The sequence below is a fragment of the Numida meleagris genome, chromosome 5 (genome assembly GCF_002078875.1).
Source record: "Numida meleagris isolate 19003 breed g44 Domestic line chromosome 5, NumMel1.0, whole genome shotgun sequence".
NCBI lineage: Eukaryota > Metazoa > Chordata > Aves > Galliformes > Numididae > Numida > Numida meleagris.
Genome location: NC_034413.1, coordinates 30,113,149 through 30,128,185, shown reverse-complemented (window position 1 = coordinate 30,128,185; position 15,037 = coordinate 30,113,149). Strand labels below are relative to the sequence as shown.

The 15,037-nt window shown below is 38.9% G+C and overlaps 1 protein-coding gene across 1 annotated transcript in view; it reads right to left on the bottom strand.

Moving 5' to 3' along the window:
• Positions 1–15,037, bottom strand: part of REEP3 (receptor accessory protein 3) — a 38,417-nt gene that overhangs the window by 12,459 nt on the left and 10,921 nt on the right. The window contains exons 2-5 of the mRNA XM_021398326.1: positions 9,555–9,627; positions 5,147–5,223; positions 4,506–4,626; positions 3,130–3,243 (exon numbers count right to left, since the gene is read on the bottom strand). Coding sequence (XP_021254001.1) covers positions 3,130–3,243; positions 4,506–4,626; positions 5,147–5,223; positions 9,555–9,627 — 385 coding nt within the window. The remainder of the gene's footprint in view (positions 1–3,129; positions 3,244–4,505; positions 4,627–5,146; positions 5,224–9,554; positions 9,628–15,037) is intronic.

Below are 15,037 nucleotides of genomic sequence, written 5' to 3'. Positions count from 1 at the left end.
TAAAAAAACAATTGAACAATATTTGTTTGACTTTATTAATGAAAGTACATTTCATAGCTCAATTAGTAGCCATCCTGCTGGTGGTGATAGAGAAGCCAGTGTTCCCTGGTAGCCCAAAAAGTCAGAACGTATGCGTAGGCAAAAACTGGAATGTACAGTTACATCTCCAAGATCTGCAAAGCAGATGCACCGAAATAAAAGATGTATTGGTGGAACTTAGTGTTGTAGAAAATTCCAAAAATCTATATAAAGTGGAGCTGAAATCGCTCTAACAACTTTCACACGATTAAATGCATCTTGTTTCTGAACCTTTTATACCTTAAAGCATTTTTGGGGTGGTTATTTTTTATTAGCAAACTGTAAAATTTAGTCTAGAGAGTTCTTCATCTTTAAGTACCCCAAAATCAGGATTTTTCAAAGATTTTTATTCTCAAATTAACAGTAACAGTTCACTTTCCTACCGTATGCCATTTAGCAGATGTTGAAACACCGCATTGCTACTGGTGTAGATCAACAAATACATTAAGGGCAGGTAAACCAAATAAACACACTTCCTTATGAACTGCTTAAAAGGAACAGCAGCTTTACGATCAGACTGTGTTGTCTGGACACAAACTTAATGTGAACAGTGGCTAACAAGTACCAGCTAAAAATATCGGGATAGGAATCTAAACTGTAAGTCACAACTCCTGCCAACTACAGTTTAACTTCACAGATCAGCAGGCTTAAATCTAGGTCACAGTTCAGCAGACTGACCTGTCTGCTTCAGTTTCCTTTATACAGATAATCAGGCTTTTAATATTAAACCCATTCTCCTTTGACAGCCCTTAGAGAAACCACTCTTTCCCACTTTTGTTCTCGAAAACATTCCAGAGAGTTTCTAAGCAATTTTACTCAAGTCCAAACAAATTTATTACAGTCAGAGAAAGCAGAGATCCTAGTATCATTTATCTGAACACTTTACTACCTAACTTTCTTCAGACCTCCTCTTGTCTTTAACCTCCTACGTTCTCTGCTCCTAATTTGAGAACCAACATCCAGCGAGTCAAAATAAGCACGCTTGCTCCGTTAAAAAAAAAAAAAAGTGATGGAAGTCCATCTCCTTCCCATCAAAACTGATCCCACTAATACATTGCAGAATTCCATTCCTGAAATCCTATAGCATGCTCCACCAGCTCACGCTGAAGGGATAATCCTTCCACCTGCTGGAGGCAGCAGTCAACTCTTCAAAAATAGGGAACAAAATCAAGAACACATGCATTGTCTCCATTTGTCTGCACGGAGCAATCACGCTCAGCTTTTTGGAATGACAAACAACACAGAGGTTTAACATGCCAAAATAAAGATTTTCAGAGGGTCTCTTCTTTCATGCTGCTTAAATCATGTCTATTTTAGGTCTTGGGTATTGTAGTTGTTTAACCCAAACATCTCATCTGCACTGAAATAATTCTTTACAAGTACTCGTGAGCATGTTGAGTAAGTTTTAACAAATGGAGCAGGCATCCTGACAGTTACAGCTGAACAGCAACAAAATCCAAACTCGGATGACATTTACGCAGAAGTTACTCATACTTCAGAAGAAACTGGGAGGAGATATTTGTGTCATTTATTTTATAGTATTTCTGTAGCACCATAAGGATTAACGAGGAAATACCCAGTCTTAGCCAGACAGACATACATGGGGAAAACACACAGAGCATAAGCATCATTACAGGTGCACGTTATGCTAAGTTATGATTGCTATTTGGCAAAGAATTTGCATTTTTAGCATTTTAAATAGCATAGTTCTTAGAACTTTCCCAACAGAGTACTTCCAAGATAGATCTGTTATTACTGTTTTTTGTTTGGCCGGTTCATTTTCTTTTAAACAACCTGGAAACATTCATTCTAGAAGTGTAATCTATTTCATTCTACATCATGCCCCAAGACAATACCACGAATTTCAGTCCCAAAATAAGAACCAGTGGTCAAACTGAATCACGCTTTTAGATTTCATGTTCATTGTGTCTATATTGTAAAACAATGTTATTTTTAAGCTGCCACCCACAAACATCTTTAAAAAGAGAAAGGGAACAAACAAGGTATGCGTGACTGTTTTTCCAGTCCTTTTTTGAGATATAGTTTGAAAATGCAGTTTTCAAAAATGTCTCAGATTTATAAAACAAGAAGTTTACATACAATTACGGAAATTAAATGCTAGCTGTACCTCCTTAACCGTGACTGCCTGGGACTACTACAGTACTTTCTGCTGTCTACTAAGAGTTTTCAGTGCTGTTACTATGAACACAGCAGTTCCATTTATTCCCCAGAGGAAATTAATCCCAAGAGCCTCAAAACTAACATTTAACTAGGATATACACATCTTTCTTACAACACTTCTTTATGTTTTGTTTTAAATGGATACACGTAGCAAAAAACTCAACATGTTTGTCAGTTCTACTCCCTTTTGGTGGGCTTCAAGTTGCTCAGAAGCTTACTGAAAAGCTTGCATTTTTTTTTTGCTAGACCCAGAATCCTTTGAAATTCAACTGAAGGTCACGAGTTTTGTAGGAACTTGGATCCAGAACAACCACAGGTTGCTTACTTCATGATTTAATGAAAATTAAATAAAGTAAGAGAATGCTAAGCAGCAATATGCAAGCTTATGCTTAGTGCATTAATTTAATAATTCAATCAACTAGTTGCAAACAAGTTAATTGTGTCAAGAAACTTATCTGTGGTAGTAATCTTTCATGCCTTACTTCAAATATGCAGTTACCTCAAGTTGATTGGAGAAAAACGGCAGAAAGAAGCCAGAAATCCTTTAAATAGTTTGTTTACCAACAAGAAAGCATAACAGAGACAGAAAAGAAACAATGGTCATGTTTACCAAAAGCCTGTATAGAAAAATGCATGGTATCTTCTGAATTACAATAATTGGATCCCCATCATTCAAAAAAAAAAAATAACAAGAAGCCATCTTCAACAAACACAGTATGAGGACTGCAGCGTTGCAGCCCTTGCATTGTGTTCCAGGCTCTCTAAACATTTGTAGAGTTAATCTTTTTACACAGGAATGGCCAAGCCTCAGTATCACATCATGCCATTCAACAAGTATATTAAGGACAAAAGCAATCAATGTTAGGTTACCTTTACAGCTGCTGTCACTGCAGCGGTTGCTGCCAAATTCAACCCTTGTCTTCCAAAATTCACCATGGTCTCATAGCCTCTTTCTTTGGCTTGTACAATGTACTCATCAATCTCCTAAAGCAAAGTATATTTAGGTATTAAAGGGTTGTACATATGAGAATCACATTACCCCACAGTATTATTTTTCTTCAAAAAAAAAGATGACAGAAGAAATCTTGAAGAAAATACTTAATGGAACAATTACTCTTAGCTTTGTATACTAATCTTCCATTCACTTACACTCTCTCACTTAAAAAAAAGGATGAAGTCTGGCCAAACAAGAAGATAAAACAGAGGACTTTTAACACACTCAGAAACATTGCAGCTACATAAGTCTCTCATAGAAAGCAAGCTTAAATTGCCAGACAAACGCTGTACAAGATAAACAACACACAAGACAAAATTAATTCCTTAGAAAGCTAGAGTCAGCTCACAAAGAACTTCAGAGACCATAGCTCTGACAGAGGTAAGTATGAAGGACAGTAAAGCCAGGACTCTTATTTCCAGCTGTGGTAAATGGTTAGAGTTGGAGGTAAAGGCTTCAAGGTAGTTCACAATAGATAGCAGACTAGGGAAAAACCCCTTTAGCTTATGAAGTTACAAACTGTTTGCATCAACTTTCCTAGGGTCAAGATGACATCATTCAAATCACGTCAGCTACATGTTTTCCCTGTACTGACCCACTGCACTGACTGCTTATTTTCCATATGGTGAGGTTTAGCAGCAGTAGTCTTCACAAATTTGCTCGTTGCTTTTTCCACACATCCAAATACAATACTGAAAGAGAATTAAGCAGATCTGTGGCCTTTATACTTTGGGTAAAGCTAGATACTCTTTCAGTTGTTTTCTGTTTGGGTACTTTCTTCTGCAGACGGATGCCTTAAAATTCAGTAAAAAGTCTATTTTTGTATCTTTTTCACTTTGCAAACCAGAAATGTCACCAACATAATTCATTCTGAGAAGTTCTATCACTAGGATATGCTAGAAAAAATGATGACATGAAGAGCTGTTGCAAAAACTGTACTTCTGCTTCTGTACGTGCTCTTCCAGCAGAAAAATTTGACTATGTCACTTCCACTCAGCTGGGCTCAGCAAGGTACACTAGGTAGACCAGAGAACACTATGCCATCTCATGTCAATAGAAAGTCACACACTGTCCGCAAATTAAATAGAAGCAAGCATATGGACAGTCATGTGCACTTTTCTAGTCCAAATTCATGCTGCCTGGTGAGCCAGTAACACACTGATCTGCTTTTATGACTTGTTTAGCAATGGTTAGTATTTCAGCATACGGTATTTCCATATTAGGCATTAAAAAATGAGAAGTTATTTCTTACCCTTTCTTTAGAAGAAAGAAGAGGGTGGAGAAATTTCCTGTACATTAAACTCGCCCCTCTAGTGTATGGGGAAAGGAGCCAAATAACAAAAGCAATCTTCAGCTCATAATACAGTGGAAACCTAAAGACAAGTTGAAAGTTGCATGAAATTAACAACAGGAATAAGGAAACGTGCACTAATTAAATCGAGAAGATCTCTCCAAACGACAACATATTAGCATTTAAGATTCTTCACATACAGTAAGTCATACTAGACAAAAATTAAACAAGTTATAGACCTATAGATTTATTTTCTGAAATGAACGTATCATTGTCTGCAAAAAATGAAAACAAATAACACAGTTGCTTTGCATTACACAATCCTAAACAAAGAGATCAGTCTATGCTTTTAAGCATTTCATTCTGCTATTCAGCTTCTACAGTGAAGGTAGAAGTTTTGTAGTCTTTATTTCGAGCAACACTGTACAGCAAGCTTGGAATCACATTATCCTTCATTCACACACACTGCAATCTCCAGCTGGGGTAAAGAAAATAATGTCCTCCACAAACACAACTTTTTTAGAAAGGTACATCACTACAAATCGAAGTACATGAGAAACAAATGTCATTGCATCCAGTGTTCATAGAAAGCATGCTCTTACCAAGAGACTGTTAAATCAGTTATTGTTTCAGTGACTGTATAAAGAGCAAATACAATCCAATACATCATCCAGCGAACCTGAAAATTAAAACACCATCAGTAAGAACTTTTATTTCTTTTTTTCTTTCCTTTACGTAGAATACACAGTACTCTTAACAGTCCATCAGTTCAAAGCTGTCAAAGCAAGAATTTCAACAGCATCTCAGTCTGGTTTCAATTGAAATTATAGAAAGGCCCTAAAGGTTTTCTGTTTGTAAAAACTGGTGGCAGCAGCCATGAGCTAAGTGAAACGCCTGGGTCACCAGGGTCACCATATCACTTAAACTGGCTTCACAGATTTGATTCTGCCCCTAAAAAGCTTTAATGATGAGGAAAAATAAAAAAAACACCATAAGAAGTCAGTAGATTATCGTAAGTACAAAGTGCAACTCCCAGTATAGCACTAAGGAATATTTCACTCTTTCACAGTAATCCATATGTTTCTAGGACACTCAAAATTTTCAGCATTAATAAGTGAATAGCCGCTACTTTCACTTCACAACATACGTTATTCAGCTATATTTTGCAATTAGGTTCTCCATACGTACTTGGCAGTACAGTACTGACACTGGAGCAAGGCAGGACAAAAGCATTTTCACGGAATTTGAATGCTATTCACACGCCAAGAACCACAAAATTCTTGTTAACAGAAGAGCTGACATCTATGCACCTTAATGCTTCAGCGTTTATTTGTACTTGTGGTGTGGGTTTTGATTTGTTTGTTTGGCTAGGAGGGAGGTTGTGATTGTTTTGGGTTTTTGTTGTTGGTTTAAGATTTACACTACACATCACTCTTTTGAAATCAGACAATGCTCTTTAAAAAGCCTCAAACTGTATTTTAGTAGTTAATTAAATCTCTAATTTCCTTGAACATCTGTTCAAATTTTCTTTTCTAGACAGATTACATCTTTGAGAATAAAGACTACAGAAGTAGTTCCATGCATGTCTTCTCTAAGTCACTGGCCAAGCATAACATATTTCCAAAATAGGTCACCACTAATCAAGCACTGCTTATTCAGTTGTTTCTAACTGAACACCCACGTTCTTTAAATTCTAACGCCATCTATGCTTTAAAAAAAAAATTAATTAGCAACTCCTGCAACCAGATGCAGTAAATTCATTCCATTTATAACATACAGACTGCTAACTATTCTGATATATCCACAAAGCATTAACCACCACATTTTTCCGATAGTAGGTTCCAGTCTTAAATTTGTATTAGTCTCTTTCAAAAGCAGTAATATACACAGTTTCCCACAGAGCATGTGGCTCAGATTTGATCTATACAGTTTTGGTTTTTTTTTGAAGTGGACTTCAGTCAGTACTCCAAATCTCATGCTGCGCTGCTGCCTTTTCCATAACTGTGCATTAAGCTTTAAAACTACTTCCTTTGTCATGAGACCCATTCATCTTAAATACTTTTCTGCATTTCAGTTTGAAAAGAAACTCAGTCATGTGATGACACTTCATTTCAGTCTCTCAAAGGATTTAGATATTTCAGGCTTGACTAAGCTAAGACAAACGTACACAGCAGCCGAAGTCATCTCTGACAGGCCATGTGACATTTCGACTGGTGACCCTTCCATGAACCGGAGTCTACACCTGAATAAAAATAAAGTTAACATCCATCCCTGCTCTAATTTTGCATGTTTAAAATGCCATGCAATACTGATTTTTTCCCACATATTTTGCCAAGGCTATTCATTATTCAATCAACATCTATTTATCCACTTAGGAACATTAGAAGGGGAATTTCTCTCAGGATGCAGTGAAGAGAAGCAAGAGCTCCACAGAAAGGTACATGACACCTGCCAGGAGTCCTGCTGCAGTCTGGACAAAGATTCTCAAGAACACAGGTCAAACTATATCCTAACTGAACTAATTCACTTGGTACCAAAAATATCCTTGACAAGTGAACCCGTGCAACTTAGAGGTTTCCGTACCAGAAAAATAAGGAAAAACAAAAGGTGATATTCAGTATTTTGACACTGCTGTAAAGACCATCACCAACTCAACTCTTCAAGATAAAAGTTTCAGAAGCTTTGATTAGGTTTTGTTTTTTACGTTAAAAGGGTGACTACAGATTTGTTTCGTCAGGCTTTTATTTCTACTAAGTGTTAAGCTCATCTTTGTCGGCTTCAGCTGAAGCACACACAGCCTTTCAAGTCAGGATTTTGAAGCCAAGTTGAGAAGTCTGGTTGTTCAGACTTCTAAACTATGTTTCAGATGATTACTACAGGCACTTTGGCACAATACGCTGAAAAACCTCCTTAAAGATCTAAGTCATTCCATTAAACCGGGGTAATTAAAAGAACAAATAATTCTCCTCAAAGGAAAAGATCTTAATTTCTAGAACTTGAAGTCCACGCATGTCTTACATTATCCAAAACAGAAGCAAAAAAAACCTCACTTCAGAAATTATCTGTGAACATTTTGCAGCATCATGACCTACATAGTATGTCAAGATACCAGAAAAAAAAAAAAAAAACCAACAAAACAAAACCAAAAACCTGGCAGAAGCAATAGCTACGTCCAAAATGTCACCGGTATAAAGCTCCCGAAATCCTGCAAACAAAGGCAGATGGTCCTGAGCCACACACAGCCCTGGAAAGGAAGCTGGGCTTGGGCCATAACATGACTGGCAGCAGATTGTGCCATTTGGAATGCTGCAGTAACCTATACTCTCTCTGAAGAAAATGACCCAGATGGGAAGATAAAACATGGATCATTCCCAAAATCTATCTGGACACTTATCCCAACTGGCAATGTTGTGGTGACTCACTGAGGAATCACTGTAATTCCCTAGCTGTGAAAAAGTCAGAGAGCTGCGCTGAAACATTGAAGAAGGCCTAGAAACAACGCGATGTTTCTTACTCATCTCAGCCCTGTGAACATTGTGGATGCAAGTGCAGATGCAGAGACTAGTCAAAGACCACAGCTGATTGAAAAACAGTCTTTTCAAATTGAATAAAATACACAACTGGAAAACTACAGCTCGAGGCCCTACTAAAGGTCTGGTGTGACAGGCACCTTGAAAAAGAAAAAAGTCACTGCTAACTGGACATTTGAGTCAGAATCTTAGCTTTCTGGTAATTTTTTTATTTTTTTTATTATTTTTTAGAAAACATACTGTTAGTCACCTCTTAAGGTGATTTCTTACATTAGAATTGGCAACTGCCATCCTCTATTAACCCTGTAGATGCCTTCTGAGAGAGCAAGAAGGAAAACTGGATTTATGTTCTTTGCATTATATACTTCCCTGACAGGGTAAAGTAAACATGATACAGAGGAAGTTCTCCCACTTATTTTTGACACTTTTTCCTCCTAGAAGCTTACCTCTAGCAGGCACTAGCTCTAAGTGCACAAATAAGGCGTGGGTTTTGTGTACAAGCTGATTAGAAGTACGAACATGAGGCCCACTTTGAAGCCTCGATGACGCAACCAGGCTAAATGTAAGACATACAAGAGGAGGAACAACAGCTACTGCATTCTGATGCTGCAGCAAAGTACCGAGCAGCACCATTAGACACCCAGACAGTAGCATTAAGTCACAGCTACAACTGCCAAATTAAAATACCGACAGCGCTGACTATCTTAAGTCAGGGAGCCAAGTTGAAGTGCAAAAGGTTAGTTGCTGAAATCAAGTTTGGCTATCTCTTAAAACAGGCAAGTAACTCGGTGACTGAAGCTCCTCACAACTGCATGCCATTTTTGCAATAATCATCATTGTTCACTTTGAAACGTATACAATTTAACAGATGGATTCTGAACTGCATAAGTGTCTTTCCCCACAGAATGGTTTGGTTTAGGTTGGTTTCCTTTGTTCTTCACCATCATCTTAACTAGATCTTCTTCCTGCCTGGTTACATTTGCCCTTGTCTTTGAAGAGCAGTGGTTAGCCAGAGCTACCCCTTTTCTCAGGCTGAATGTCCTGTTGATCGCCATACAACAACAGTTAAATCGCCGCTACTACTGACATGGTCACCAAGAATCAAATCTGTCACAGCTTACCCACAGGTGCTGGCAGAATTCAAAAGCTTTCTTCCCTCCTCCCTGCCCAGAATTGCATTATTTGGGGCACTTAACTGAAATACAGCTAACATAAATCTTGTGTTCTAAAATCCTCCTGATCTTTAGACGGCATAGTACGTTCTATATATTCCAATATGAAAAGTTTGAGAAATCTAAACTTTATCATTCAAAAGAAAAAACACAGCACTGCCACTACGTTCACAAAGGTTTTGTATCTACTGCCAAGATGATCAAACTAAAGTTCCGTATAATTTGTTGCACTACATAATGAAAACGTGACTGTGGTATCTCAGCAGAGACATCTAATTAATTAAGCAATTAAAAGCAACGTGACTTACATATTCCTTCACGTTTTTTGTCTTCACAGCTTTGTATGAATAATATGCAGGATACAGCATCCCAAACACCAGCCTATTAGAAAATAAAAGAGTTTTCAGAATTAGTTATACTGTACAGAGCAAAGCAGGAACAACACATCATTAGAGCAATCTAACTAACTTACTAAAGAAAACACCATTCTCTGGTTTGAAACAAAAATCAGTGTTACAGGTTGCTTGGAGGGAGTCCAGTAATATATAAGAATAAAGCAACACTAACAGAAAAGTGTGCGCCACTGAAGACAGCAGTTTTGTGAGACTGCCCCTAGGAGATAAGCCAGAACTGGTATTTCTGCCTATTATCAGATGACCAGGAGTTTCTTCAAAAGCAGTTATAACAAATTAAGATAAGTTCTGCTATTTGAGTTTCTTTTGCCAGAAGTTTTCAAAACCAACACATGGACATACAGGCAAGTGGGAATTAATTCAGTTTTGCTTAGCCAATTTCTGCTAAAATTCCTCAAAGTGCAGAGAGCAGAGTGAGAGGGTGCTAACCAATCCGTGGTGACAGCAGATCAGTAAAAAAGATCCGCTGTAAAAGTTTGTTATTGCACAGCGGTTTTACTAAAAAAACATTGCCCACAAACTGGAGGAACTGTTCTTGATGATAGATTGAACATCTCCTGCCATCTCCTTGAAAGAGCTCTATGCTTTCTTTCACCTGCTTGACACACTGTACAAAGCCAGGTACCCGCCCGTCCTCAGCTCCAATGGCCTAAAGCAGCAGCTACAGGAAAGTCTGGCTACACCACCACGACATCGCTTACCAGTTGCCAAGGATGATTACACGTGGGAGAAAATTTACCTTTCTAGGGATACCCAGTGTTCTCCTAAGCAAGCTCAGAGCTGAACTTCTTATAGCCAAGTGAAGAAAGACGCATCACATGGTATTTTAAAGAAGAGCCTGAGTGACGTATGTTTTGCACTCAAATGGTCAAAATTTAACCAAAGTATATAATCAACTAAAATGTAAAGTTTCATAGCTTTAAATAATCGGTACTACTGGGAGTACAAAAGAAGTAGCAGAGTTGCCTTTTTTTTTTTTTTTTTTTTTTTAGAAAAGAAGGAAAAGGTGCCAGAGCCTTCATCTTCTGCAACATGCTAACAGCAAAGACTGACACAGCTTTCCCAATATACAAGGCATCCATAAACGGTTGAGAGTTTGGATGAACTCCTGCAGAGGAGAGCTCTTCCTCTCTTCTTTGTCCCTGTGGAATTCCCCATTCAGTAGCCCATCAGCTCTAATGGCACTCACCTTCCCTGCTCCTTCGGGCTAAAACTAGGACCATTAAGCATCAGAGATAAAGGAAAGCCTCATTAATCCAATAATGTAACGGTGACTTTACAAACATGGAAATTTCTTTCAACAGTAAAGACACAAAAGAAGTTCATGAACATCACAACCACTGCTAACTGTCAGGTGGCTTCATAATTACATGCCAGTGGTTACTGGTCATTTAAGCACCTCCCAGTTGTCGAAAACAGTCCAAAGTTATTTATATGGCTGTTAGCAGACTGCACATGCAAGTTTCTTTCTGTGAAACATATGAAAGAGAAACAGTTTCCATCTTTTACTGAATAGATCTTTGGTCCATAGTTTTCCATTCAATCTACTGTCAAGTAACACTGCTTTTATTCTAAAAGCTTAGTTTTAATTTTAAATTCAAACAGCATTTTTTTTTCCAATCATAACATCCTTGAAAGTTTGCTAGATCGTCTGATATAATGGGATCTCTTTCCAAGAACATTGCTTTGGGAACAACTGCTCTTGAAGTAGCAGTAAGGAGATCACAAAGCTCAGCCACAGAACACCTCGAGTGAAAAAGAGAATGGTACCCAGCACAACACAGACCTGACAAAGGCAGCTGGTTTTCCCTGACTAGCAGATCTTTTTTCCAGCAAATTCAGTTTTGCCCTCAATCAATAAGTCACAGATTAGTGTGGAGCTAGGAGGATAGGAGAGCTCGCTGCAGCTGACCAAAGACAGAGACAGAGACTCGCAGAACGGCAGCAGGGAGCCTGGGTACAATCCACACTACTGACAAAGCTACAACAGCAGAGCATTTCCTGTTTGCACCCATACCCTGAACATCTCAGAGTTGTTAGCGATACCAACTGTTACACATTATAAACACATTCTACCGCTGCTATTTTTACAGTAACTACATGCATTTGAAGGATGTACCGACTAGCCCAAAGCTTTTCAAACGTAAAAGCTGAAGTGTTATTTTTAAAACCTACTTTGTACTTCACAGCGTACATTAGCACACTGCACTAACGTAGCAGACAAGAACAAAGCCAGCTTCCACAGATGGAAACATTTCAGCCGAGTGTGACATCATTTGCTTTATTTCTCCAGTAGATCTCGGGGTAATCCTGCTTACCGATGTAATTTCTCTGCCAGCTGTACGCCTAGCTAGTGCCGTTTCCCAGCTGTACTCAGCAGCTAGAGCAGCACTCCTCCTTCAGTACAGCCACCTCCCTCATGGACATTCTGCTCATTCAAAGAGAGACGTTTCTTAAATATACTAGGAGATGAAAATCAAAACACAAAGCAAAAAAGAAGTAGCAAAGCCTCAAAACCCCAGAACAATGCATTCGTGTTACAATGTAATTATTAAAACACATTACCTGTGTTATCACATAATCAATAGTCCTACACTTTAAACAGCTTTATCACACACAACTATTTGAAACAGTAGTTTCTGAAGCAAAGCAGCTGAACTCACATCTGACCAGTTAATGAGAAATCGGCCTCCTCTACTACAGAACGTATTCAGCCTGGGTAGTGAACAACACTCATGTTTTAAAATTTGTATATAATAAAAATAATTACTTTTAGACATATTTTATATTTACACAACGCTATAAAAGCCTTTAAGTCTTTCAGAAGTACAGCTTGCATCGACACTCCCAGAACACTAACCCATTAAACCAACAGTGTATTTACAACCTCAGTCTGCTGGCATTGCCAAAGGATTGCCGGAAGCACTGGACGGTGTCTGGAATTTTATTCTTCTGTTTCTCTGAAATCTAGAGACAAGGGCCACAAGTATTCCCTGATAGTACAAGCTGTTCAGGACACTCACCCGTTCTAAGATTCTATGGGGACAATGTCATTTGCTACACTTGCCCTAACAAGTTTGATAACAGATGACAGTGATTTGCCCACCCGCTGACAGATTGACAGTCTTGGCACAGACTGATAGAGAACCAAAACTTCGTTAATGTGTGCATTTACATTACTAATACACCCCTACATCCTGAGGAATCACTTGACAGCATTAGTCAGGTTGGAGAACAAAGAAACAAATCTACCCTGCCTGCACAAAACCATGGCAGTGAATACGAACCCCTGACATTTCCCTACTCGGCTGACCCCATCCAGTTTCCCCTCCCAATAGCAGTCTTTCACTGTGATCTATGACAGGAGCATCTTCCATTCCCTTCGCACACAAGCTTGTGTAAGAGCAAGTAATACACAGAAATACATGCTAGAAGTAACACAGACAACTCCTAAGTGTGTGTGTGTGTGTGTGTGTGTGTGTGTTATCAAAGCCTTAACTATACTGCAATATCTGTGCATAAACATGTACATAGCACCACGTACAATTACTGTTTCGGGCCTTGTTTAGATGGTTTAGTTTAAGAAACATTCCTTTTGAAAGGGAAGCTTGCTAATGGAAACTAAACAGTAGAATGAAATTTAGTCTGAAGAATGATACTGGAGTTTTTGGCTGGCTGGTCTTGGACTTAAAGAAATATATGGTCATGCTCATTAACATAATATCTCCTAGGGTTTTGATCAACACACACTGGAAAAGCAATGACTCGTTTGCTCAGACTATGTGCTATTCATGTACTTATAAGTCCCTCCTGTAAGGAGGACTTCTCTTTTTTTTGGGGGGGGGGGGGGGGGGAAGGGGCTGCAATACATAAAATATGATGAGCTATGAAGTAAGTTGTAACTGTTAAACATCTGTATGGTATACTCGTGATCAACATAAAGCATAATGAGTACTTGTGAGAACCCTATTGAGGGGAAAAAGCCTACAACTGAAGAGACAAAAAAAAGACCGTGAGTCACACCTCACTGGCACCCCTCACCCTGAGGATTACAGCTGAATACAAAGTCCCATGCTAAGCCAGCTGCTATCTCAGCTTTTCATATGTTGACACAAACAAAAGTTCACCCCGACCTTTTCATCCTGAGTGGTTTTGAAAGGCACTACATTAAATGAAGACTTTCTCTCAACACCTGACAAAATTTCGTTGCACTTTGTTACTGGTCAACACTCAGATGCACAACACTAACCATAACAATCTGCGATTAAAGAGTATGTATCCAAGTAATTACAAAAAACGGCCTTAGACAATAAAGGGACATGGGAATGTAAGGATAAACTCCTGAACTTCCCACCAAGTTGCATCCTACTTTTCCCTTTTTTCCCCCTCTACCTCCCTGTCCTCATGCAAGCATACTCCTATGTATAATAATAATTACAAGAAGTCTGAAAGGAGACCAAGCATAAATACATATTAGAAAAAAAAATATCTCCCATAAAGGATGTTCTGTACTGGAATATTACTCATGGCCAAGATACACCAGTAAGATTGACTGCCTATTTGCATGGGCTCGCCAGGTTTCTCTCAGAGAAAACAAGACTTAGATGCCAAGAAAACACTGTTATCTTTAATTAACCTGTTTGCTATGCAGTGAAATTTCTTTTTGAGTCCAAAATGAAGACTTGCCCTTCTCTGCCACCATTAAATATCATTCTAACATATTAAGAATTCCCAAAGTTGAAAGCACTAGAAACTACCACAGTATTTTCTAGGTTGCCTGTTACTCATTCTACTTGCAACTACAAAGCTCTAGATAACAATATATAATCATAGAAGTATTCATCAACAGATAACTCAATACCCATACACACACTAGATAAGGGTGAATCCTCTTTGAATTTCCAACTCGGCCTACACACAGTAGGCTTGCAGCCTACTGGGCCTGTTCAGCCAGCCAGCAATGCACCAGATGCAAGCTCCCTGAGTCCCACTCTCAGCAATGAACGTGCTGCATATGCATTGTATCAGCCCTCTCTTAAGGCCCTGTGGAGTATGAACATGGTACCAACTCCCAAAGCAAAGCCCAGGCTACTCTCTTACACAAGGTTATCACGGGCACTGTAACATGAAGCTGTATCACTGCACGTGTATCACAGCTCTCCCAGGGTTTCTCTCTTCTAGGGGCATTTATATGAACTGGGGGAAGAACTCCTTGAGAGCGGCCCTGCGGAGAGGGACTTGGGGGTCCTGGTGGACGAGAAACTGGACATGAGCCAGCAGTGTGCGCCGGCAGCCCAGAAGGACAACTATGTTCTGGGCTGCATTAAAAGAGGAGTGGTCAGCAGGGAGAGGGAGGTGGTGGTCCCCATCTACTCGGC